The 27,623-nt window shown below is 37.2% G+C and overlaps 4 protein-coding genes across 5 annotated transcripts; 2 read left to right on the plus strand and 2 right to left on the minus strand.

Moving 5' to 3' along the window:
• The first annotated feature begins 605 nt into the window (after positions 1–605).
• Positions 606–4,392, plus strand: LOC149673928 (uncharacterized). Of its 2 annotated transcripts, XM_089839723.1 has the most exons (6): positions 606–907; positions 1,297–1,403; positions 2,138–2,207; positions 2,355–2,602; positions 2,663–2,996; positions 3,220–4,392. In XM_089839723.1, exons 2-6 carry the CDS (start codon positions 1,305–1,307, stop codon positions 3,738–3,740), a joined length of 1,272 nt encoding a protein of 423 aa, XP_089695849.1. In that variant the 5' UTR covers positions 606–907; positions 1,297–1,304; the 3' UTR covers positions 3,741–4,392. The 2 variants fall into 2 exon arrangements, with proteins under 2 accessions (XP_089695849.1, XP_089695850.1); XM_089839724.1 differs by lacking the exon at positions 1,297–1,403.
• Positions 4,393–15,533: 11,141 nt separating this feature from the next.
• LOC149673929 (acyl-CoA synthetase short-chain family member 3, mitochondrial-like) lies at positions 15,534–19,897 on the minus strand. Its single transcript, XM_089839725.1, has 17 exons — positions 19,775–19,897; positions 19,200–19,341; positions 18,488–18,632; positions 18,242–18,430; positions 17,896–18,180; positions 17,787–17,836; positions 17,575–17,695; positions 17,396–17,506; positions 17,282–17,322; positions 17,037–17,140; positions 16,891–16,983; positions 16,669–16,732; positions 16,518–16,599; positions 16,315–16,437; positions 16,146–16,245; positions 15,899–16,074; positions 15,534–15,786 (listed from the first exon to the last, which is right to left on the minus strand). Exons 2-17 carry the CDS (start codon positions 19,316–19,318, stop codon positions 15,694–15,696), a joined length of 1,896 nt encoding a protein of 631 aa, XP_089695851.1. The 5' UTR covers positions 19,319–19,341; positions 19,775–19,897; the 3' UTR covers positions 15,534–15,693.
• Positions 19,898–20,022: 125 nt separating this feature from the next.
• LOC149673930 (acyl-CoA synthetase short-chain family member 3, mitochondrial-like) lies at positions 20,023–24,171 on the minus strand. Its single transcript, XM_089839726.1, has 15 exons — positions 23,596–24,171; positions 23,385–23,529; positions 23,125–23,313; positions 22,775–23,059; positions 22,578–22,627; positions 22,159–22,276; positions 21,928–22,038; positions 21,801–21,841; positions 21,523–21,710; positions 21,336–21,399; positions 21,180–21,261; positions 20,950–21,072; positions 20,787–20,886; positions 20,452–20,627; positions 20,023–20,249 (listed from the first exon to the last, which is right to left on the minus strand). The coding sequence occupies exons 1-15, from the start codon at positions 23,727–23,729 to the stop codon at positions 20,166–20,168; spliced, it is 1,890 nt and encodes a 629-aa protein (XP_089695852.1). The 5' UTR covers positions 23,730–24,171; the 3' UTR covers positions 20,023–20,165.
• A 571-nt stretch (positions 24,172–24,742) lies between these two features.
• Nse1 (SMC5-SMC6 complex component Non-SMC element 1) lies at positions 24,743–26,796 on the plus strand. Its single transcript, XM_089839727.1, has 6 exons — positions 24,743–24,952; positions 25,096–25,313; positions 25,602–25,748; positions 26,028–26,141; positions 26,234–26,387; positions 26,531–26,796. Exons 1-6 carry the CDS (start codon positions 24,838–24,840, stop codon positions 26,584–26,586), a joined length of 804 nt encoding a protein of 267 aa, XP_089695853.1. The 5' UTR covers positions 24,743–24,837; the 3' UTR covers positions 26,587–26,796.
• Positions 26,797–27,623: the final 827 nt, after the last annotated feature.

Consider the following 27,623-nt stretch of genomic DNA (forward strand, 5'->3'; position numbering starts at 1 on the left):
AACGCAACCCTAAGGATTAGTAGAGTTCAATGATATCTCACTGAATCGTACTTGCACATTCAACATTACAAGGTCTTTCTGATGAGTCTGCCATAAATTAAAGTGTTTCTCTTTAGGTCAAACATTCAGTTACGGAGATATCTCTGTAACTAAATTTTGTAGACCCCGATGTTTTTGATTTGAGTCTATTTTGACCCTAAGAACATACTCTTTAAGTTATGACAGATCAGAAACACCCTGTATAAACCTTTATTATGAAATTATTGTAAGGGCTAGTAACACATTTTTAAATCTTTCCAAATTAAAAACTTGATCTATCTCACGACACCGTAAATGGGAAACACTGATTTATCGAAACATCGGGAAAAACGTTTTACCTTCTACTTCTACTTTAACCTTATCTCTCTTTCCTGAAATACCACGTACTGTCTTTTTATAATAAAATTTACTATTATTCGTTAGTATTCTTGGAATGGTTGTACAAATTCTTGTTAATGGAGGTTCTCCTTTCGCTTGTGCCATTTGTCTTGTTCCTCGATAGAATATTGGGTTTTTAGAGAATGCTGGGATGTCGTAATTGTTTCGTATAGAGGATGGATTAGAGGGAAGTAGTTTACCACCATACAGCGCTTGTGTAACGTACAAAGAAATTCCTTTCGCCTCGAGCTTTGTTTAAAACTCAGACCGACAACCGTCGGAGAGCGTGCTTTTTTTCAACAGTCGTCAAAGAAAACGGAAATGAATTTGTTAGAGTTACAGTTTACTTCCGTCGCGATGGCCTGTTCCTTATTGATAACGAAACCCCGTTAACACTCCCTAACTGAGTCACAACTAGTTAGGATTACCAAACAATTCGGCCACGAAGATCGAAGCTGCTCAGACACGTCTCAAACTTTCGAGGATTTGGGTAAGTTTTTAAAACTTTTGTTGATAAAATAGCGGTGGTTTTAGAGCTTTATTAAGTGCTTTAAAATGTAGCCCTTCGTGAGTACTACCATATTACATAACTTAAAACGTCTCTTGATGCCAAACATAAGCTATTCTAGGCGTTATACCACTCTTTTACTGAGCTTTTTGACGTGTATTCGCTTTATGACTAAAATCGGCTTGTTCGAACATTGGCGAGCACCTAAATTGGCAAATAGTCGCTACTTGGATAGCTAATTGGTGGTTCTGGAACTATATACATGTTACGACAGATGTTAAATCACTATTGACTAACCCACTTTTCTTCTAATACTTATTACATCATAACAACCCTACGCACTTATGGCCAAACTGTTTTTTCGACTTTAGATTTCACAATGACGGCTGTAAGGCGATTTATTTCTGTAGTTCTTTCGTCAATCGTCCTGTCGATTCTGTTTTCGACATCAATGTCTTTAACGTGCCCTGGGAGTCCGGTAATCTTTTATATCTATATTAATAAAGATGGCAAGGCAGATAGATAGACTACCACTATACTTATTCTTTTTATGGCAGAATAGTGGGCGTTCAATCTTTTAATTAACGGTGACATTCAGCGCGTGAGAATGACTCAAGTCGAAACACCACCCTATCTTTAGAGAAAAGCTAATAACATAATACAGTAGTGTTTCCCAAAAGTTTTCAAAGTTATGGTATATCTTTGGAACGATTATAAAAATATATCTGTCCATGTCATTTTTTTATTTCTAATTTCAAGCAACTATATTTTTATGTATAAGTCATAACTTAAAGGGTGTGTTATTTGAGTCAAACTAAATGGAAAGTGTCAGAGAACATGCATGGGTCCTAAAACATTTAATTACGGAGATATTGGCCCCTAAAAACAGGGAAATAGTCACACGTGTAGAGTATTTAGCTTTATTTTACCAGCGTATACGCATATACTTCTACCCATTTTAATAGTAAACTTCTGACTGATAACTGTCTGGATGAGACAGACAAGGGTAGTCAGGCGCGTAAGTCGCCTTAATTATGGATGGTACTAGCGGGTTTCTACTGGTAGTGTAATAACCGATATGTTTATGTCAAAATTGGGCTATTATTTTCTATGACGCGTATTGGTACGTTAAATATCGTAGGATGGAATAGGTTGAATTTATCTCGTGCGATGATTGAACATAAGTATATAAAATAATCTAAATTTCTATAGTGCATTTGCGACAATGGAGAAGTCATGTGCATTTGTGGGCAAAATGGTGTCAGAGAAAACGTTACTTTGAGTAAGTTTATAGTTATTCAACCAAACGAATTCTAAAGCCTTCACGTAGTTTGTTTGGTCAAATTCTTTAACAAACTGTGACTGTGCATGAAGAATAAACATGAAAAACAGCGGCACGTGTCTTACTCGCAATTACATTATCCCGCAGATAATATGGTGAAAATTGGTGGATATCACAGCGTGACAATTGAGCATTGCAACGTCGTTGAGGTCGAATACGGGGCGTTTAGACTGATGCCTAGCATAGATTCTCTGACGTTTCACGACATCAAAAAGCTGGTCATCCACGGAGACGCTTTTAACGCCGTATCAGAATTACACACAGTCAATATCTCTCAAATTGAAGAGTTCATTCCAATGTCACACATCTTCTATAAAATAGGAAACATTACGAATGTAAATATGATCCTTAAAAGGAAAATCCATTTTTTTAATCACCGTTTCTTACCGGAATAGTTCTTCTTAACTGGCGTGAAAGCCAATACCTTACCAGCTGGATTCCTCGGCGCCAGTTACTGTCAAATGCTGATACTGACGGATCTGGAAATCAACAGCATCGACCAGCACGCGTTTTTCTTCGAGGTTAATGGACAACTGGCCATTTCAAACGCTACCATTGATTCGATCCATTCTGAGGCTTTCACGGTACGCAACAAAACCAACGGCGTCTTCTTGAAGAATGTCACGGTTGACACGATTGAAATTGACGCTCTCAACTTCAAGGAGATATTTGGACATCTCATCATTCAAGAGTCAACATTCAAGACAACGCAACCATCCTTCCTTAAAAGTAATTAATACCCTATTATTGTTTTCGATTAGATAATTTTGATGCAGATGAAATAGAAATACACGCAATACAGTTTATAAGATATGTTCCATAAGTTTGTCATTGGTTACTGATAGCTTGTCGTGAAGTAACGTAGGTCATAGATTCTCGTAAACTGATATATCTTATAAACTTATGTTTCATATTTGAAATTAAAAATTTTCACTAATTTTTTACTTTAAAGCAAATTCGGTCAAGTACTTCTCATTGCAAAATTGCTTCGTGGGTTATTGCGAGACGAACTCTTTCGAATCTGTCGTTGTAAAAATCGGTTTTGTAACTGGCAAATTGTCTTTCTCGAATAACCGTTTTGAAGAGGCGCAAGAGAATTGCTTTCCACCCGCTTTCAGCAACGGACAAACCCGCACGGAACTCAACGGCAATCATTTTATTTGCAATTGCGAATTTGAGTGGTTTTATCGCAATAAATACGAACAGGATTACGACACTTCAACGTGTACGCTAGATAATCTACAAGAAACTAGGGTTAACGAAACTGAAGTAGTTCTCGGACCGGACGGCAAATGCGAACGAGTCGCCTTGATTTCTGAACGCGAAAACCGTAGAAATCATAGCAAAGTCGTAGGAGGATCGCCCGGAAAAAGTGCTGGTTCCACTAATTACGAACTATCCTTGATAGCGAGAGTGCTTCTAATTGCCATGGAAGTTAAACTAGTTTTCGCGTTGCGCGTATTGTTTTACTAAAATTTACATCTGGGCCCAGTGACCAAAATAAAAACATACCTACGTCAGGCTGCCGTGATCATGTTTCAACGAACATTTAGTCACATCAGTATAAACTTACCAGTAAAATGAAATATATAAGAAGAACATGATCAATTGATCTAAAATACAACATCTTTGTAGCAAGGGGACCCAATAATAGGGCCTGAATAATTCACGGTCATTGTACAAACGTCTCAAATGGCCTTAGTTCTATCAGATATAGTTTGAGGGATTTAGCTCACCTAAAAAACGTTGCTATGACGTGTGTAATAGTCACGTCATCAAATAAAAAAATCTAATTTTGGTCTACAATTTACCTTTGTATAAAAATTAACATCTCACGTGACCATGGAGGTGCAACAAAACGTTAATCATAGTCTAAATGTCCTCTATAAGTGTCATGACCTTTAAAATATACTTCAGAGTCATGGAAAATTGTACTAATTGAAGCAGTTTTTCATCATATTTACCAAGCAAATGTCAAATATTCTTAAATTGAACTAAAAATTAACTGTAATGTATAAGCGTACTTAAATTACGATTCTGCAAAGTTGAAATTTTTACCTTTCTTATGATGAAATAATCTAATATATTGAATTTGCAATAAAACGACGAAATATCTATCCTTAATTGATTCACTTGAATTATTTAGCCCAATCCATATTCATTATGAACGAGCATCGTGGGCAAAGCGAATCTGTTTTCGTGATCAGATATAACATAACACGACTAACATTAACGATAATGGCTTTATGATGTGTTTAAAACCATCTAGGCCTAGTTTAAATCGGTAATGATGTCCAATACATTAGTGTTTGTGAAACTAACAGTTGTTTTCGTGCTTAACGATCATAATCAACAATAAATATAAGAAGAAAAATCGATCATTTTTAACAGATTCTATAAAGGATACTTCAAAAGCAGACATGTCAATTGCTTAGTTCTCATTGTATGTTTTATTTCAATTTCGATTGGAGTTACAACTGAGGTGTCAGGATTTATTTTTGGAGGATAGGGTAAAGGGTTGAGGGACCAAAGACGCGAGTAATTATCTAAATCTTGAAGGCCCTATTTTCCAAACTTTATAGGTGCCTTACTGAAAATGTCTTAGTTTCATCCTAAAATCTTAAGTAGACTATAGTCTACCCTAGCCCTCTTCTAGTACTTGTAATGCGCATTTTTTGCTTCGGATCATCTAAGTAACTAGGACTACAATGAATATTTACGAAAATACCACCGTTTCGGTGAAACTTGCAATGGCTGGGGTATGTATTGAAGTAGATTTATGTAATGCCACCATGGATCAATAATATACTGCATAGATTGTGGTGTAAATTTGAAAAATGCTTGTTAATTTGCCCTCTTAATATTAGACAGTATCGAACCGAATCTCTAGAGGTGTAGATCATTATATTAATTACAACAGAGAAGCAAACACTGCAGGGCCGCATTCTTAGGTTACTTTTCTCGCTACAAGAAGCGCCTCTAGAGGCAGTGCGAGTTGGCTAGCCTCCCGCGTGTAGTGAATTCGGGCTCCGTCTGGCGTTGCCTCTGGGCGCGAGGGATATAAACTAAGATGGCAGACTCTCCCATCTGTGTGTTGGTTTCTCTGCACTAATTAGTGGAATTGTCTATAGCTTTCTAAAGAAATACAGGGTAGTAATATAATAATATATGTGTTATCACATTAGACTAGGTCCCATTCTACTACGCGGTATATTATTAGTACTTGCTGCCGCAAAGATACAACCGTAATCATGGGCTAAAATTATTTCAGAGGCTATTCCTAAACAATTACCATACCAGATTGTTTGGAGCAACTGATGTCTCAGAGTCACATCTTTATATGCTTCAATGTATTTTTATCTCGCCCCAAATAAAGTCAGTAACATATCTACGTATATCGAATCCGTAGCATAACGAATATTTTAATTAGGATGTGTTCTTAAAAAGTTATAACAGCGACTCCCCAACCCACGTTACTAAGTTGTCAAATTTTCACAACAAATTTTAAATTTCCAGACATAAATTGTCATAATATTTTTACCCAAAACGTATATAAGTCACTTTTTTTTAAACTATATATACTTTTGGTCATAGCAAAAAATAGTTGGCTCATACCAATTAGCAAAAGTCCCAAAACGTTACTTCAGCGCGTCTGTTTAACTTTTGTTTTCAATTAATAATTACTGTAAGTTTTAAATAATACATCTTTTTATGATTCTAGAGTTGAAATTATCGGGGGCAAAAATTTACGGCATGAAATGTATCTTTTGAAATATGGGGTATTATAAAAGTAACTGCATGATTGTATGAATTACGTCAGTAAAATAGTTTTTTTTTTTCGTTCAAAGACTGCAGACGTTAAAGCTACTTTGACAGCAATGAATGAACCACCAGAATTTCCGATTACTCCGGCAGTATTTTTTAGTCCTTACACAATGTTATCAATGGTGCAGGGCGACGAAGAGAACAATGATATTGAATTCACCATTAACGGATTTTCAGATAATGTAATCAAAATTCGATTGACTTTTATTTAAAGTTATCGTAGCTAGTATAAAGACTGGGGTCTAGAATCAAACTTCTAGCTTTTGAAAAGGTGTAAAATATACGTTAGGGGTAGTCCAGTTGGCTGTTATGACTTATGAGTATTTCCTCCAAAGTTTTAATTAGTTTCTACACCCTTTAAAGCGAGTCTCGGCCATGGCTTAGTTTAAACAAAGCAAAGACTTATTTTATTCTTGTGGATTAATTCCCATTGGTTTCCGTCTTTGATAAGGTAAAATTGGTGTGTAGAAGATTAGGCAATGTCTTGGGGGAGCCACAGTATAGCTGACATTTGCATTAAGGATCGTATTCAAAGATAATGATCTACCTATTTGTACGTTTTAGTTGTGGATCGCCACGATGGTCTCCTTTTTCGTGGTGTCTTTGGTTATGTGTATTGCTGACAAAATAAGTCAAGGTACTGTGCAAAAAGGACCCGCTGTTCCTCGTATGTTCGCGCAAAAACTGTGGGTTTTATTTTGCGACGTCATTAAGCAGCGTAAGCAAATTTATAAATCAGACGTGTAAATATTAAATTTGAAACGTTTCTAGCTCGTGTGTTAGGTGCTTCAAATAGATGATTGTTAAAATTCTACCGTAATTCCCTTAAAATTTGCATTCCCAATAAGGAACTATGATAACATAACGCTTAGAAGCGGCATAGGCAAGATAGTCTAAGAGTTTTCGATTGAAAAACTCAATTTGAATATTAGTGACGTTGTTGACCGAGCACTTTCAGCGAGTAAAACCGACAACATATAACCCATTTTCTTGGTACGTTTAGCGACGTCGAAAGAAATAATAAACATATTGTAGAACAATTTTTGGAATCATCTACTAGCTAAATATATCAAGCCGATATAACTGTTTTGAAATAACTGTGCTTGGTGTTTTTTACCATTTGATACATTTCTAGCACTTGGGGAGCATCCTCGAACACCGTTATTTTGTATTATATGGGTCGTTTGGAGTTTAATGGTGTCCACAATTCTGACAAATGCGTATTCGGGAAATTTGAAAAGTACTTTATGGGGCCAAGAAGAAAACTACATAGATAGCTTGGCGGATTTTGACAAATTGCCAATGTTAATGCCTTTCACCAGGGCAGTTGGACCAGTAAGAGACAAGGTAAAGTATTCGAGCATAAACGCTTTAAGCTTGGGTTCCAGAAGCCACTTGCCAGTGTTTTAAGCGCCCGCAAGCTATGAAGCCAGCGTCATTATCGCAACCCTGGCGGATCTTCCAGTAACCACTCTAGATGCTCTTCAATAAAAAAAAAACAAGTGTTACCATAGAAACTGGTAAAGAAAATGGCACAACCTGCTTCGAAAGAAACTTGTAGTATCGTTATAGCGTTCTTAATGTTGCCACGATATGATGGGTAACGCGGACTAAGACGGTTGGTAGTGTCGGCGCGATTGCAATTTCATATCCATATTCAACAATAAATTTCATTAAAATGCCTGGGAGGTTTAACACATATATGTTAATAAACTAGGTAATTGTAATTTTCACCCTGTCTTCCGTAGTTGCTGCAAATTTTTGATAAAGAACCACGACACTCGCAATTTGATAGCCTGGTTACGAAAAATTTTTTCACCGATCTTGACGTTATGGAATTTTTCATCAAAAGAGCCGTGGTTCTATTCGACGATGAATGGTCTTTCTATTTTTATCTTCAAAGAGGAGACATTTTTCGTATCTTTCCGCCAGGCAGGTTACACTTTGCTAAAGAAGATTACGGTGGTTTTTACGCCGGATTTTACTACAGCAACAATGTCACACGATGGAAGAGAAACTTCTTCAATCTGAGGTACTATAAGAAATGAATCTCTGTCCCTGTGTTAGTAACGTTCAAAATTGAGGTATCACTCTATTGTGGTACAGGTTTTTAAACACACCAGTTATAAAAATATAACGCAAGGTGTTTGTATGATTTCAAATAGTGTTTCAAAATTGTTGTGTTTAATAAACCGCCATATAAAAAGTACTTAATTTATCCTTTATTAAAAGTGACTACTCATGTTAAGTGCGTTATAACAACTGACGTTCTCCCGTCAAGCTCACACCTCGCTCCAGAACCCCTAGCGGGAGAACATACAACAGAACTATTAATTCCCCTAGCGGGAGATATTTATAACATGACATCTTTCCCTTTATATATATAAATAAAATCCATTATAAAATCCATTAAAAAAAACCAACAGTATTGTTTTAGTTAAATCAATTTGTATCATTATTAAATTCATCAAAACTGATTGTCCCTAGATTAGTTCGCTTAGGATTTCTTTTTGCTTGATAATATACATCAGAGTCAGTCTTGATAGCGGATGGGTGGTTTATTCGTTCTTCCACAGCGTGTCACCGGAAAGGCTGCTGGTCTATTTATAGGAGGGATTGATGAATTCGGAAAGGCTGCTGGTCTATTTATGGGAAGAATTGATGAATTATCAGGAAATCCAGGTCTTTTTTCTTGCATCAATGGGATCTTTGGAATCGAGTTAGTTGGTAGTCGTTTCGGTTTCAGGTTTGGTAAGGCTAAGTGCTGCGGTCGATCACCAATACGTAATTGTACTGGTGGTGTCATAGCGGAATTTGTAGGAAGTAAGGAGATCGGGGGTTGCTGTAGTGGTAGCGGAACTGGAAATGGAGGAGGTATTGGTGATGTAATTGACTGTATGGGCGAAATCAGGTTTTGGATTTGTTGAGGGGAAGTCAGGTTTTGGATATGTCGAGGGGAAGTCAGGTTTTGATTTTGTTGAGGGGAAGTCCGGTTTTGGTTTTGTTGAGGGGAAGTCCGGTTTTGGTTTTGTTGAGGGGAAGTCCGGTTTTGGTTTTGTTGAGGGGAAGTCCGGTTTTGGTTTTGTTGAGGGGAAGTCCGGTTTTGAGGGTTTTGTGGTTGTTGTTCTGTTTTCTTGCCAATCTTAGTAACGGCCCTTCTACTAGAGGATTGGCTACTTGTGTTGTGGCTACTAGTTTGCGTTGGTTGATTATTCTGACTATAACTTTGCTTTGGATACTGAGGATGCATTGGTGAATACGACTGATCGAAAGTTGATACTGGTTTTAAATGCGTCCTAGTACGGCGAAAGAGTTGATTAAGTGGAGTTTGGATGTTATAGGAATGTGGTTCCTCCGCGACAGACACAATGGTAGCTGGTAGCCAGTTCCGGTGGCCTGCTAAATACAACACTTGGTCTCCTGGTTTAAGAGAAGGTAGTATAGAAGTTCGTCCCTCGTTGGCTTTATTTACCATCGCTTCTTGAAGTTCTATTAGTGTGTTATGATCTTTTTTAGTAGGGAATTTCGGAGTTAAAGTATCTGTGTTAGTTGTGTAGGGTGTTCTTATCCGACGGCCCATACACATCTCAGCCGGAGATGGTAAAGGTCCTTTAGGTGTGGAACGATATTCCATTAATACATATGGTAAGTCCTTGCCTTCAGATTGGGCTTTAATCAATGAATTTTTTATAGTCTGTACTGTCCGTTCCGTAAGCCCATTAGATTGTGGATAATATGGAGACGACGTAGTATGTTTAACACCCCATTGTTTCAAAAAATCGTGAAAGCTAGCCGAATTAAAAGGGGGACCATTATCGGATATTAGATTTTGGGGGGCTCCATGTCTGGCGAATTGAGAGTTAAGAAAATCTATAATGGTCTGTGTAGTCATATTATTTAGTTCAGCTGCCTCGACAAATTTAGAATAATAGTCTACTAATATTATGTAATTTTTTGATTTAATATGAAATATGTCAGTCCCGAGGGTCGCCCAAGGAAGTTTTGGAACCGGGTATGGCGTCATTGGCATGGTTTGATTGTTTGCACTCCTATTAGCACAAATGGGACAGGCTTTAATATATTGAGTGATGTGTTCGATCATATTCGGCCAAAAAAAATGCAGTTTAGTCTTTGCTATACATGAATGTATGCCTTGGTGGGAGCCATGTATAGTTTGAAGAGCTTCCCGTTGTAATGTTTTAGGGACTATTAACTTAGAACCCTTGTACAGGAGATCATCCAATAGATGAATTTCGTCTTGGTGTGGCCAGTATACCGATAAGTTTTTGCTTAATTGCTTCAGAGTACGTGGCCAACCTGCCGTTACGAGATCCCTCAGTTGTTTGAGCTCTTGATCTTGAGCTGTGGCGTCTCTGTATTGTTGTTGTTTTGAAGGAAGTAGTGCAGACATCGCATATGCAGCTGCATATGGTCCTTCTAGTGAGTTGGTATTGATCAAGGTATGAGGTTGGGGAGCTCGGGATAACATATCGGCAATGTGTAATTTCGATCCTGGAACATAGATTAGGTTAATATGGTATCGAAAAAGGCGCATTGTTAGTCTTTGGAGACGGGGTGATAAAAGATATATCGGTTTCTTTATAATTCCCAAAAGTGGGTTATGATCAGTTTCGATAGTTATTTTAGTACCGGCTATATAATAGTTAAAATGTTCACATGCGAAAACGATGGCCAATAGCTCTTTTTCAATTTGTGCATACCGACATTGGGTTGCGGTTAGAGAAGTAGAAGCGTATTCTACCGGTTGTCCATTTTGAAGTAGCACGGCGCCAATACCGGTTTGGCTCGCATCCACCGAAAGAGTTATTGGTAGATTAGGGTCAAAATAGGTTAAAACTGGGGCTGAAGAAGCCAAACTCTTAAGGGAATCATAATGTTTCTGATGGTCTTCCTCCCATTGAAATATCGCGTCTTTCTTAAGTAACGCGCGCAGGGGAGCAGTGTCAGTTATTACATTTGGAAGGAATCTCGTTATATAATTTATCATGCCTAAAAATCGTTGAAGCGCGGTTTTATCTATAGGCGGTGGAAGTGAGAAAATTGCGTCTACTTTAGTCGGATCAATTTCTACACCTTGAGCCGTTACGATATGTCCCAAATATTTAGCGCGAGGAACTGCCAGAAACATTTTATTTCGCCCGAAACAAAGTCCGGAGTCTAAAGCACGCTGTAGAACGCGATATAAAGTATTTTTATGCGAGGAAATATCTACATCAGCGATTAGAAAGTCATCTGTAGATATATGAACTTGCGGGAACTCATCGATTGGGTATAAACGTCTTAAAGTTTGTTGGCAAACTTCCGAACCAGTAACCAACCCGTTAGGGTACCGAAGGTATCTATAACGTCCATAGGGTGTCGCGAATGTACATAACCGCGAACTAGCTTCCGTTAATTCAATGTGCCAAAAAGCACTTTTTACGTCTAAAACAGTAAAAACTGTTTTACCTTGTAGTGACGCAAAAATTTCTTGGGTGGTGGGTACTGGGAAGGGTTGACGCTTTATCGAGTTATTTAATTTTCGCGGATCCATACAGATACGGACTGAAAGTGGAGCATCCGGTAGCGCATGAGGTGGTGGTGGCTTAGGTGTTACAACCATAGGATGTACCCATTCTGAAGTACCAGTAACTGGGGTGATAATACCAAGCTGAAGCATGCGATCCAATTCTAGTCTAACGGGTTCGCGAAACGCGTGCGGAATTTGGTGTGCCGCGCTAATGGAGGGTGTCGGATGGGTTTTCAATTCTATATGGTGTTGCCCCGGTAATTTACCAATTTTGTCGAAAACACCGTGAAACTGCGCGACGATTTCTTCCGGTGTTTGTGGTATCTGTTTAGTTGTAGGAACTGACGTGATTGTAGATAATTCTTTCGTTTGAAGGGGTGGTAGTGGGTGACAGTGATGTTGGATTATTGCCAGTTGAACGGAAGCTGTGGCTCCTAAGATAGGGATACGTTTCTCAGTTGTTACATAAAAAGGGAATGTGCCTTTGGCTGCGTAAGATGAACAGACAACGTCAATAACCCCTGCGATCGGGACTGGATGGCCGGAATAAGCCATTACTTTATACTTGGGAGCTTGCAATTCTGGACGTGAGGGTAGGTTTAGATACATCGTTAACGGGATAATATTGACTTGGCTACCCGTATCTATTTTGAACTGAACCTTTGTATCAAAAAGGTACAGTTGATCAAAAATTTCATCTTCCCTATATTGGTGTGTTATTGTCTCTTGTGTGGAGGGGTCTGTTTGTAACTGGTCTAATTCTTGATAAAGCATTATAGTGTACGAAGCAAGTGTGTCCGAGACTTCGTATTGGTCTTGTTCTTGATAATCATAATTGTGTTGGAAATGTGTCACCTCTGATTGAAGTTCTATAGCATTAGTTGAGCGGCAAACTATGGCCCAATGACCCTTACGCCCACATTTTAAACAAATTGACATACGGGCAGGACATAAACCTGAGTTGTGGGTTGAGTGACCACAGTTTAGGCATTTATTAGGGCGCTGAATTGATAGCGAACGATGTTGTTGTGATTGCATAGGACGCGATTGGGTTTGTTGATGCTGTAGTGTGCGATTGGAATGGTATGGTTCGTTGGTCCTTGAGTTATACTTATTTGTATTAAACTGTGGATGCGAAGCTGAACCGGGATATCGTGCTGCTTCGGCGTAAATTTCAAATCCTTCCTTATAGTCAGCCCATGTTGAAGCAGGATCGGCTCCCGGAACGAACTCTGAAGGGCTTTTAAATGACGTCATGTCCAAGGCCCGAACGAACGAAGTTGTAAAAAAAAACTGTTTTAATCTAGACCGCCGTTGGGTTGATTTAAAAACGTAAAGTTCGAGACACCTCTATCACCATGTTGTGTTTAATAAACCGCCATATAAAAAGTACTTAATTTATCCTTTATTACAAGTTGGGAAAACCAAAATATTACCTCTCCGTGTCAAGAAGTCAATGCGCTCCATAACAAGAATAAAACTTCAAAGCTATAACCCGATTACGATTAGCCCTTTCTTTGTGATCTAATTTCTACCATGATGCTTTCTTCTATTATAAAATTTAAACCTGATTATTTAAACGTGTATTTAACTTTCGGCTCACTCTGAACCGTTAATGTCCTTCATTACAGACACGAACATCAAAACCCAAAGTTTACTACACCTCAGGTCTCAATTATTTACTCTTTGGTTCACTACGCCTATAGCGGATAATACTTGATTTACCCGACAGAGTCCAGACCTTAGCCTTCTTCACGAAATCATTAGATCAAGGATTATTCTATATACAGATGTAGTATAGCTCAAGTAATATATAAACAGCCATTTCAAATAATAATATTAAAAACTATCCTTGGAATATCTAAATGAAACAGAGCTTTAAAGCTACAAAACTACAAAATGCATCATAATTACGAAAAATATTTCCACATATTCACTTTATATTATGGATAAAGGGAATATTATAGTTCTGTAGGATGACTTTACACATCAAAACAAAACGAACGTATTACTTCTACGTAAAATATTAATAGACAGGCAAGGATTCATACCATTAAAGAAGGAGCGCAATATTATCCATATTTTCAATTCATATACAGAGAAAAGAAATTATTATGTTTCTGAGAGGAGCTTCCCATTTTGGTTGTTGTTTTGAAAAATATATCGCAATGCACGGGCCTTGATAGATATAGGAGGCAATGAATGAAATGTATCACAATGCACGGGCCTTGATAGATATAGGAGGCAATGAAGGAAATATATCGCATTCACGGGCCTTGGTAGATATTGGAGGCAATGATTTAATCTCTCTCTCTTTGCACGAGAGGTTTATCTTTAATATTTAAATAAATATAATTATTTTTAATTATTTTAATCTTCAAAAATTAACATTAATAATAGTTACATCGTTTAAAATAAAGTTATACCTATTATTATCTCATACTTTGCTAATATTGACGTTTAAAGTGAAGGGTACCCCTCCTGCCCGCTTCCTTCAGATTTTGGGGTATATATACTATTCGTTTCCATTATAATAGTAAGGAAAAAGCGCAATTGCGAAAACCTTTGGTGGCGATCCCACCTTAGGGAGGCTAGACGTTTCTCGTAACCCTAGCTGATCGCCGCGTATATCCTAAAACCAAACGATGATAATGGAGTAGAAGCCAATGATACAGATTGGTGTCTATGTGGAATTGACGGAAGAAGGTTGGTGGTGTTTAGAAGCCAGTATGTACAGACTGGTGTCCAAGTGGGATGGACAAAGACCAGAAGATGGTGGTGATTAGAAGCCAGTACGTACAGACTGGTGTCCAAGTGGGATGGATAAAGACCAGAAGATGGTGGTGATTAGAAGCCAGTATGTACAGACTGGTGTCCAAGTGGAATGGACGAAGACCAAAAGATGGTGGTGATTAGAAGCCAGTAAGTACAGACTGGTGTCCGTGTGGGATGGACAAAGACGAGAAGATGGTGGTGTGAGAACTCAAGTAGAGGAGCCATTTCCGTGTCTGTGAAAGCAGTTCGGAAATGGCGAACACGTTTGCTCCGATACGCAAACTGCGAACGCGGTCACGTGGGTGTGACAACGGACAGACAGACAGACAGACACACACACACACACACACACAGACACGGCCGTTACAGAACCTCTCCTGGACTACGTCACACGGAGAGGTAAAAAGTGACTACTCATGTTAAGTGCGTTATAACAACTGACGTTCTCCCGTCAAGCTCACACCTCGCTCCAGAACCCCTAGCGGGAGAACATACAACAGAACTATTAATTCCCCTAGCGGGAGATATTTATAACATGACAAAAATGTAATATAGACAAATATGGATGTAGGTCCTAAAATACAAAGATGACTGTGGGTGGAAATTAGTCCAATGGTACCTTGAACCTATTATTAAAGTATCTCATATTAACTGTAATTTATTTTTTAAATAATTTAGGGTATTGAACTACTTCGAGTCGCAACAGGACGTCAGATCATTCAGAGAGTTTGGGAAGCTACTGGACAAGGCCTTATTTAAAAAAGACAACGTTAAAATTAAAATGCAGCCTTTCCCATTTGAAACCCTGTCCTACGTATTCGGTATATGGATTTTTGGAAACTCCGTTTCTATAACAACCTTCGTTTTGGAATTCTTGGTCTTCAACATCGTGAAATGTTTCACAGCCGACAAAAGACAAAAACTAAACAAGCACTATGGAAAAATTGATGGCTAAACACGTAAGCTTAGACCGTCGATAATACCAGGCAAAATGGTAATGCTATGAACAGCTTTGAACTACTACAAAACCAAGCTCACCATGCTCGCGCCACGATTTATGTATACTGCTATATAGCTGCCGCTTTACCAATGCCCTTTAATGGGTTTGAAGTATCCATTGGACAACAGCTAAATCATTTCAGGTTAAATTAAACAGAAATATATTAAAGTCAGCTTCGTAGTGAACTACTACATGTTACGTATTACAAAAATGGAAATTGTATGCGCAATTTTTGATGAAATAAAATAAAACACTTTCGCAGCCCACTCCTCCTGTTGAAACGCAGCAAACCACATTTAAACAACGGTACTTTGAGATGGATATCCTTTTTTGCGCAATTCCGCTTCAATGTCTTTCAAAACTTCGGGATTTTCAATTGACCATGACGCCTAAAACAAAAATTAAACTTGAAGGGTCATCATTTCTTTCGCTTCATCAAGCTGTCGACAGGCATTCACTATAGTGCAAATATTTTCACGAAAGTGGTCTACCGAATTATACCTGTATTTTTAATCCTTTTCCTAAGGCTAACAGACTTGGTCTATGAACCTTTCCAGTCCTAGTTCTAGGTAGTTCTTTAATGGCAATGGGTTCTCCGAATGTTACCGCGACTCCAAAATGATCTGACGCTTGTTCCAGAATTTCCTTGGATATCTGGTTCACAGATTTACTTGCGTCTGAAACGAAAAAACTTAGAGCTTAAAACACAGTTATTACAAAAATGAAATTTTTAAAATTGTATACTCACATTTGGATGGAATGAAAAGCATGACGGGAACCTCCTTCAAAATCAGATCAGGAACTGGTATAACGATGCATTCAGCAACGTCAGCGTGATTCATAACAACCTACAATCAGACAATTAGTATACAGTCTGAATAAAGATATGGTTCAAGAATAGTATGTTTAACACTAACTTCCTCGACTGCTTGGGCCGCTAAGTAAACACTGGCATGTTTCATGATGTCATCAGCGCGACTCTCTATCACTAACCTTTCCTCTTCGTCCAAGTAACCGTTGTCCTTCGTGTCGAAATAGCCCTAATAGAAACGTGAATCACAGGCCTATTTTGTTTATACGTGTACTAGTTACAATTAGTATTAAGTATTAGTGTACTTACGGGATATTCTTTGAAGTAATCAGTTTTACATTTTTCATGGTCTTCAAAAAGAGTTATCAAACCACCGGGCGGCAATGGAAGTCTGTTACGAACGAATTAAACCATATTAATAATTACAATTACAGGCAAGCTATATATTAAAATTAAGTACTTGATTAAAAGTCTTCCAATTTCGGTAGGCTCGGCTATGGTTCCATCGTGTTTCATAACCACAACTAAAAATAAAATTAATAAAAGAACTATTTATTCAAAGCAGAAGAAATCTACGTATTCCTGCGTTCAATCATTTCTCTATTTCACACCAACGCGTTTTGAGTAGATTGTTTTCAACCCAGCATAATGTTTAAAAAAATATTGTTCGATTATTTCTTACAATTCCAGCCTGGAAAGGTTTTGGCAGCAACTGTAGTTTCAATCGCATCCTTCCGTGTTGTACTTGACACTCCAGATACAAAAGTTGACAATTCTGTACGAATCGGGTAATGAAATTTCGCTTAACTATTTTCATCAGAATCTTACCGGTTTGACCGTATCCACTCAAAATGGATGCGTTAAAAATGTTTGACGCCCACTTCAAGGTATTTAAATCGATTGACTCCCCAGTAACGTAAGCGTGAAGAATTCTAGAACAAATTGTTCAAATACTTAGATCAACTTTCGGGGACATTAAAAATTATGTTCAAAATTTCATTTTTTAAGGGGAATATCGCGTTTGCCAAAGTCATATTTGCGTGTCAATGTTGTTAGTGAACTAAAATTCTTACTTGCTGAAATTGTATTGCGATGCAATTTTTCCATCAGGATCCTAGGTTCAACAATATATTTTATGGTAAGTGCATAATAATTTTACAAAGAAATTACCATGGTAAAATGCTTACCATGGACTTCAAGATTTTTAAAAGTCCAGGTCTCAAAAAAGGCCTAGTGACACCATTTTCAGCAATGAGCCGATACAGAGCATGAACGTCACTCATTAATAAGGCATCTCCCTACACGAAAAAATTAAAGACAAATTTTACATAAATTTCCATTACGGAGTAATTACAGAAAATTCTACCTCGAATATGACAAATTTAAGGCGAGTTAGTAAGGGCATGTAAACGAACACATGACCAGCCACCCATCCGAAGTTCGATGTAATAAAAACTACTTCGTCTTCTCCGTCAAAAAACAAGGGACTGAAATAAATTCGACTAAATATTGAACCATGACCCGTAACACCTGAAGAATCTTCTTCAATTTTAATTATATATTACAAAATATACATACGAGTCGGCAGTCATCCTAGCGGCGAATCCAGCAACTGATTGAAGAATAGCCTGTAATACAAAGGGACATATTTTATAACCAAAGAATTCGTTGTTTTTTATTCACAAACCTTTGGTTTTCCTGTTGATCCAGACGTGTAAATAGCAAAAGAAGGTTCCGTCGCTTCCATCGGTTGACAAGTTTCCATTGGAGTTGCACTATCTACCAGAGATTCCCAGTCTTCGTCTCGACCACTCACTAGGTTCACCGCGTCAAAACCTAATTCACATCTCTTCAAAACCAACGTCTTCAGAGGCGGATGCTGCGATTTGTTGATGGCCTCGTCTAAGATGTCCTTGTAATTGACCCAGCCATTAGCGTGGTATCCGTGCGTGGCCGTCAGAACAACCTTGGGCTAAAACACCTTTCATTTAATTTTATTCAACATAAAATTAGGGGGTAATTAAGGTACTTGCCTTGCAGTGGTCAATCCTGAGGGATAAATCATACGCGGGTAAGCCACTGGGCATGGCGCAATGTAAAGCACCAATCCGGCAACATGCTAACATGGCGAAGGTACCCTCAGCAATCATGGGCATGTAAATCATTACACGATCCCCTTTCTCAACACCCATACTTTTCAAAACGGAAGCCAACCTTGTGACCTGCACAAAAATATATATCAATATGTATGACGGAACACTTTAGAAATATACGCTAACCTTTTCGTAAATGTCATTGTAAGTATAGTTTCTCTTTATTCCTGTAACTGGACTATCGAACAGCAAGGCGGTGGTGTTTCCATATCCTTCCTTCACGTGACGATCAAGTGAGTTATAACATAAGTTCAACTCGCCACCAGCGTACCTTCAAAAACATAACAAAAGATAGCTATAAAACTCTTTATTGGTACCATAAATTTGTGATCAATCATTAAGTTTCTATGTCTGAATGGGATCTTTAACGCAGTAGTCTGTTCAGCCTGCAGCCTATAATCCATCCCTCCCCAATATGGTATTGAATTATTTGAGACAGTACCGCCATTCCCATTAGTGTACTCTTAGTGTGAAACACGAGAATTAAATGAAAAAAAAAATCTACTCGATTGCCGACGAGGTTTTTTATATTTTTGTAATTTTCTTCCCCCAAATCGTCTATACAAGATCATGAGCGGTGAAAACGTACCTCGTGATACTTGTAAGAACATGGGTTGGATATAGCGGGATAAAAAGCCTACGATAAGAAAGACACCCTAAACTACAAATTTCAGCTCAACCCCATATATACTTCTCTTACCCACAGACAACGAAAAACGACTGGTCTTTTTTCTTTCTTTGGCGCCCGATTTCTCTCCGGCTCTGACGTTTAACCAAAGACTTAAGGATTGCCACTTATAGAGGATTATTCTCTTACGATTATAATAAAAGAGCTTACCATTTTGAGATAGGGGCATCGGATAAGTCAAGTAGTTTATCCCATTTTTTAGTCCATGCCAATTTCTCGCCAATTGCTGACCAATACGAAGTGCTAGTGTCTATTCCGTTCATTTTCATACTTCTTACTGTTCGATTTAAAACTAGACAAAAGTTTTAGTAAGACATTTTTATTCAACTGTAACATAAATAGAAGACTATTCTAGATAAATTTTTAAAATTATAGAACTATCTGGCTTTTCTTGAAGTTTAAATTTACATAGACAAATATGCTTATCTTACTGTTAGAGATTGTACATATCAGAATGAAATACAAAAATTTCCATTCTTGAAAGTCATGATTATTTTATAAACAGTATTAACTAAGCTACCCAACGAACAGAAATCCGGGAAACTTTTCCTGTCTAAGTAGACAGTAAACTCTAAACAATGAATAACGTTTAGACCCAACCTTATTATATCCGTCTACATTATTAAGAAACTAACCTATTTCCAAGCTTCAATTGTAACGTTGATTAATTAAGGGTTAATTACAGTAAATGATTCTCGAAAATAAGTTTTAAATTTTTGACTTACCCTCTTGAAACGCCGGCAAAGACTGAGGAGACAATCTTGATAAATATCAAAGCTAATAATCCATTTGTCGATAAAACAAATAAACTATCTTGCGATGGTTAATTTCAACAGCTCAGCTCAAATTTCGCCAGTCACTTGATAAAATGTGCCATGGAAAACCAAAAATACTCTATCTTGATCTTGAAACCGTTAACTTTTACACAAAAGGCATAAAATATAGATACACTGTCTGAATTCATTTACAGATAGTGGTTCAGGAATAATTTAATTGAAATAAATAGATTTAATTGAACAGATTCAAAACCTAACTTACAACGCTGTAAAAAACGATAAAGTAAAGTTCGAAATAACAAAATAAAATAAAGGTCTTTTTGGTAATATTTTTTTTTTTCTAATTTTCAGATGAATAACCATTTTCCCGTAACACTGACTGGATGTCTTTTAAAACTTCCGGATTTTCAATTGGCCACGATTCCTGATATAATTAAGGAAGTACATAAGTATATTTCATAAAGTCCTCATAAGTGACGAAGCACACGTGACCACTATTCTCCCAAAACAATTTCTAAACTCCTCGAATACCGAATGTAATATACTTACAAACCAACAAGTCAATGAAGGGTTTTCAGGGAAAATAAGTCAAAGAATTATACAAAATGGTTCGAATTTATAGAAACCTGTATTTGCAATCCTTTGACTAGAGCACGTAGGCTTGGCCTGTGAACTTTTCCAGTCCGTGTTCTGGGTAGTTCCTTGATGGCAATGGGCTCCCTGAACGTCACCGCGACTCCAAAATGATCTGACACTTTTTCCAGAATTTCCTTGGATATCTCGTTCGAAGATTTACTTGCGTCTGTAACGAAGCGAATGGGTACTTAATTCAGATAATTACTACAAATTAAATGGCAAAACTTGCCGGTTTGCACGACAAGACGGCTAACAGAAGCCTAATGAAACACACTATGAATACTATGTTTGGTTAAGTTGCCGTCTTATCCCCATTTGTACTCACATCTTGAAGGAATGAAAAGTATGACGGGAACTTCCTTCAAAATCAGATCAGGAACGGGTATAACGACGCATTCAACAACGTCAGGGTGATTCATTACAACCTGCGTCAATCGGAGATTTAATAACGTCTGGGGAATAGGATGATTGGTAGGTTTAAAACTAACTTCCTCGACTGCTTGAGCGGCTAAGTAAACACTGGCATGTTTCATGAGGTCATCGGCGCGACTTTCCACCACTAACTTTCCCTCATCGTCCAAGTAACCGTTGTCCTTCGTATCGAAATAACCCTAAAGCCAAAATTATTTGCGTTAACCTCAACTTACATGTCGACATAGAAAATAGTCTTCGCAGCACCTTTCCGAATTTTCAGTGTTTAAAATTGTGGTTTACTTACTGGGTATTCTGTGAAATAATCAGCTTTGCACTTTTCATGGTTATCCAAAAGTGTTACTAAACCTCCCGGAGGCAGTGGAAGCCTGGAAGTAAAAGGATTTTCCAATGATCAAAAAAATTAACGATGCATTTATTCGTTATTATTCATTTAACTAACCTGATCAAAATCCTTCCCATTTCATTCGGTTTTGCATTAGTGTTATCAGATTTCATAATCACGACTAGAACACAAAAATATTAAACTTACAATTAAGTCATTTGAAGTTCTTTGATAAAAACTCCATGCATCTAGTCTACCGTCCTAATGGCTGACTACGACTACGCGACGTCACCAAAGAACTTACCATTCCATCCTGGAAGTAATATACCAGCCACTGCGCTACAATTTGAATATTCGCTTAAAAATCCAGCCACTGTGATGGAAAGTTCAGTCTGGCCGTATCCAGAGGCGACGGGTCTTTTAAAAATGTCCATCACCCATTTTAAAGTACTTTGATCAATTGGTTCTCCAGTAACAGACACGTGTCTTACTCTTAAAAAGAACAAAAATATTTTCCCATGTGACATAGTTTCAAACTGCGTTCGAATGATCATAAACTTGACACAAAATAATGACACTAACTTATCGAAATTGTATTGCGAAGCGATGGTTCCTTCAGGATCCTGTGAAATAAAATAGCGTCGGAAATTAGTAACATACGATCGACGCATCCATTTTCAAGCCAATTTGTAAATAAAACTAATCTTACCATAGATCTTATAATTTTGAAAATGCCTGGTCGTAATACTGGGCGAGTGACGGAGTTTTCCGTGATCAGTCGGTAGAGTGCATGGACGTCACTTGTCAACAAGCAATCACCCTGTGAACAAACATTTTCAACGGTTTAAAACAAGTCACAACTAGGAGATGATCAATTAAGTAACCAAAGGTTAACGGTTAATGGACTTTAATGAGAGTGTTCAAACTGAAGATACTGTACTTCATATATGACTACTTTAACTCGTGAAAGTAGAGACATGTAAACGCAGACGTGTTCGGCGATCCATCCGAAATTAGAGGACATGAAAATTACATCTTCACACTTGAAGAATAGCATCCTAGACAAAGTTTATTGTAATAAGAAACCCGGAGCTTTGTCTCTTTGTACTTTAGTTAGTAACAACTGAATTGCCGTTCGGTATTTAAAAATAAAGCAATAATAATAATTTGGAAAAAAATTTCTTGAACCGAGTCGAATCTACAATCCATAATAGTTCCTAAACGATTAGAGATACAATTGGTCCGTTGAGCCAGAATCTCAGATATCAACGACTTAATTTTTTTTATTAGTCTGTCGTTTCATCTGACACAAAATGGGCGCGGTACGTGTTTTTAAAGTCAACAATAATAGTTACTTACGCGTGGCATGTTAGTCGGGCGGCAAATCCACCAACGGGATGAACAATTGCCTAGGAAAAAAAGAAAGAAAATATTAGACTTGCTTATTATATCTAAAAATGCTAGTGTCACATGTATTTTTTCTTTAATTGACCCATGATACTAACGTACACTGGGAAAGTTAAACTAAACTTATGGGAAAGTAATGTTTCACAAACCTTTGGTTTTCCTGTTGAACCAGAGGTGTAAATAGCAAAAGCAGGCTCTGTCGCTTCCATCGGTTGGCAAGTTTCCATTGGAGTTGCGCTTTCTACCAAGAACACCCAGTCTTCGTCTCGACCACTCACTAGGTTCACCGCGTCAAAACCTAATTCGTGTCTCTTGAAAACCAGCGTCCTTAAAGGCGGATGCAGCGATTTGTTGATGGCCTCGTCTAATATATCCTTGTAATTCACCCAGCCATTGGCGTGGTATCCGTGAGTGGCAGTCAGAACAACCTTGGGCTGTATTTTTTTGTCTTATTTATATTATTATTCTTTATTATATTTTAATTGGGATTAAGCATTGCCTTGCAGTGGTCAATCTTCTGGGCCAAATCTTGAGCGGGCAAACCACTGGGCATGGCGCAATGTATGGCTCCAATCCGGCAACACGCTAACATGGCGAAGACCCCTTCGACAATCATGGGCATGTAAATAAGTACACGATCCCCTTTCTCAACGCCCATACTTTTCAGAACAGAGGACAGCCTCGTGACCTGTATAAATATATACATAATTTTGCAAAATGTGATAAACTTTAGGAACTATAGTCAGAATGTACGCTTACCTGTTCGTAGATATCATTATAAGTATAGTTTCTTTTGGTTTCGGTAACTGGGCTATCGAACAAAATGACTGTCTCATTCCCAAGTCCATCCTTCACGTGGCGATCAAGTGAGTTGTAACATAAGTTCAATTCACCACCGACGTACCTTCAAGTACATTCAAAAAGTGATTAAAAATTTAAGAAACCAATAGAGTCACTATTTCTTTTTTACCATTTTGAGATAGGCTCATCCGATAAGTCAAGAAGCTTATCCCATTTTTTAGTCCAAATCAATTTATCCCCAATCTCCACCCAAAATGAATCACTCAAATTTTTAAAATTATCGTAGTCGAAACTGAAGTCCATTTTTGGCAATTTTTATTTTGTACTATTAAACTCGATGCCCGGTTTTTCCTGTCTAAGGTTACTTTGAACAAGTTAATCACAAAATTATCCCTTCTTTCTTAAATTTTTCAGAATTTTCTAAATTTTATCAAAATAAAAACACCGCTATGTTAAAAATTCTAAGTTAAGTACCCCTTCGATGATTAAACTATTATTTATTTTTTTCGTAGCTATTTAAATTAAAATTGCATGTTAAAATACTGTTGCGAACTAATTAAGTTACACGACTTCACCGAATTATTGCAAGCAAATGATTAACTGTTGACTCTCCGAATTGGACTGATAAACAAAAATGCGTTATCTATTATTTTTTAAAACAATACCGATATTCTAAGTAAACAGTACCACAAAAATGCGAAAACTTGAAATTAAAGAATGATATAAAGGGGCTGTTCACAAAATACACAACGCAAAAATGGTAAATTTTGAACACACCTCTCCTAGTTAAAACAAAAAATTCTGGAAGACCCTCCCCTTCTCATTCTGTACTAGCATTTGCCTATTTTCCTCTAATGCTTAAGAAAATAGACGAAATTATAATGGCAATCCTATTTGTCAGATGAAAGTCAACGGAAATCTTAAATTTTACTATTATTGTTGTGTCAAAATAGGATTTTTTTGCGTAACATTTTCCATGACTCTCCCTCATTAACAATTAATAGTATTATTCAAACCCCCTCCCCTCATATTTCATGATTATATGTGTGGAATAACAATTTTAATTGCATAGCGGTATATCCGGAATATTTGTTATTATTAGAAATTTTCCAAAAGAAAAAACGAAACAAAAATTCGGTTTTTGACCAAAAAATTATAAAATCAGTAATGCCTATGCTGAAAAGAAATCATTTATCAAATTCAAAAACAAATAATGTTCATTTTGGGTTCCTTCGAATTTTCCGCCGAAAATCTTTTTTCTTTCCAATGCGTGATCGAGTTTGCTATGCACCATGGCTTGAATCTGTCGTCTGCTATTATTTTTCAGATTGGCGCGCGAAATTCCACGAAGTTGCGAATAGTATTCACAAGTTTGCCGACGTTTTCGCGTAATTTCAATTAATTAGGGATAATGACAATGCAATTATCAGTCGGAGAACGGCAATTTCTTCAATTCATGATGAGCCGAAAATGCTGCGCTTCGCGAGACGTATGGAAGATATATCGCAAATGCTCAGGAGTTAATGGTAAGATCAGTGTTTTGTGGTAGCAGTTGTTCTTACTTACCTAGACGTTTAGTACAGCCATTTCACAACCTTCAAAATTTGCTACGCCTCTATACCTCTTTAATAAATAATTAACACGTGTTTTAATTCTAATATTTTTGAAGATGAATTGGTGGCACTATCTCAAGATGAAGCAAATGGTTTGGTGAATTTAGTTAAGAAAATTAACCGCTGCATCTCTAAAACGGGCATGGAGATTAAAAAATGCACCAGTGAAGATAATGGATTGCAGTATTTTGCCCTCATAAACACGTCTGACGATGCTATATCCAAAATGGCCAGTGATTATAAAGTTGCTGAGCTAGAATATTTCAAGAAAATTGTAAGTTAATTTTAACATAACATCTCACATTGTTCTAAATTCTGCTCTAGGCATACTTGTTAAAATGGGGATTGTTCTGTTACGGGTTTTTCTTCAGGAAAATAGCTCTAAAATAGGTATAGTGTTTGTTCAAACATAGAAATAGACTGGAAAGTGGAAATATTATGGAAATTAGCTTTAATAATCTTAATTATCTGTTAATATCAGGGTATTGGTTTTTCGAAATTTCATATGGAAAATAAATATTGCCAACCCTGTAACCAGTAAAATTTCACTATTAATTAAAAGGTCGTAGCAATTGTTGAAAATGAAAATGGTGCAGAGTCTCAGATTCATTTACTGAACTTAACAAATGATATTCAACATAAAGTTACCAAATCACAGGCACAGGATTTTTTGGAGAGACTCATTAAGGAGTTATGGCTTGTCAAAATAGTTAGTTTTTTCTTTCTTATTAATACTTGTTCATCCTTTCCTAGTATTTTTAATGCACCTTATTCGCGATACGTGTACCAAGGCTTAACGCGCGATTTTTAACTGAGAAATCGGGGTAAAATTATTCGTCGTCTGCTTCAGTCGAAACTTTCAAGTTTCAATATTTTCAATTCTGAAGCAGACGACGCGTCATTTTGACCCAGATATGTCAGTTAAAAATTGGGCGTTAACCCTTGGCACTCGCATCATGAATAATGTGGATTGCAATTAACGTAACAGGATGGAAAGTATTCACTGAGCCCAAGATCTATTGTTGAATTAGAGCCATATCTAAAGAGAATTTTTCCTGACGATATTAAGAATTGTTCGCTTTGTAAAACTATTATCATAAAAGTAAGCTATCGCGTAACTTGGTGCGGTAATCCATAAAATCAAAATATTTCTATTTCGTTTATGAGGTTCAAAAATTGGCTTGTTTATTTTAGGGGGAGGCTTGTGAAAATTGTCTATGTAAAATCCATTATCATTGTGCTCGGCAATATTTTGTTGTAAAAAATCGTAAGGTGTGTCCTAATGATGAATGCCAAAAAATTTGGCCTCAGTATAATCAAGCTGGAACTGAAGTTCAAAGTCAACCAGGTGAGTTATCAAATAAAGGGACACACGAAGACAGTATAAATAGATGTTATCTTAATTTTATTTATTTATCATTATTCAAAATGTTTTAAGTGTAATTAGTAATTACGCTCTAGTGATCTAATTTTTAACGCCAATGTTCTCAGATACTTCTCAAGGTGAAGCGAGTCGAAAGAGACCAAAGACTCGTAGTAGGAATTAAGCAGTGTACACAAACTTGCTGTCTACTGCCTATGACTATGAGACATTTGAGCTGTAAAATTTGGCTACAATCTAAATACCTATTTGATTTCAGAGCAGGCGACCATAAACAGCCACCAAAATTTGTTAAACAATCTTATTTTTCTTTCTGTAACATTTTGTATTTTTGTTAAAAAATAAAAATGAAACCTTTTGAAGTTCTGAAAAATAATTCCTTTTTACTTTTTCGCCATGATAAGAAGGTGAAAAGTTTTAACGTAGACTTCAACTGGCTGGCTGGCTGGCTGGCCGCCTTTTCCTTTCCTATATTTTCGTGTTGTAAATTATAGTGTTCAGAACCGCTTATTGGGTTATAGGTGCCGCGAAAACGATTATTGATTTTGTTGCATAAATATTAAATACATTTTACAAGCAGGCCTATTGTATAATAAAGCCCGCGTTTGTCGCGCTGCATTTGTATCATCTACTCTGGTTGCTTTGGATGAGTTTTTTTCCATATGCAAGGTCTTGGAGATTGGTTTAGCATAAATCTCTAAAAGCCTTGAAGCATCTTGTTATGTTTATGTTCTTTGATATTTTATTCGTGTCATTACGAAAATGTTCTGTGAATTAGACAACAGGACATTTCGTCTTTATGAAAGGGGTGGATAACCCTGTCGGGACATGAAAACGTACAGCGTAAGCGCCAAAAAGGTTCGTGTTCAGGGGGGTCTTTTGGGGGGGGTGACATAACAAGTATATGACATCCTTTGAATCAGCCTACTTCAAAAATTCTCGTAAAGCGACATTTAGTAAGGTACTTTGAAAAGCTTAGTGCAGGCAGGGTGAACGCCTTATACGAGAATGCGCCTTATTTCACACGCCCATGGCAAGACCTAGTCGTTATATTTTTAACCCAAAATGCTTAGCTAAGGAGGGATTTATCTGTTATGAAACTTATTTAAGCCTTGCCGCGTGCATCGGGAATAACGTATCGTTTACCATGTTGCGCAGAAAGGATATTAATTATTAGTGGTTAAGGTAATGTAAGCCCGAAAA

Source organism: Phalangium opilio, unplaced genomic scaffold (genome assembly GCF_054372755.1).
Source record: "Phalangium opilio isolate 3A_F unplaced genomic scaffold, DU_Popi_V2 ptg000048l_1, whole genome shotgun sequence".
Taxonomy (NCBI): Eukaryota; Metazoa; Arthropoda; class Arachnida; order Opiliones; family Phalangiidae; genus Phalangium; species Phalangium opilio.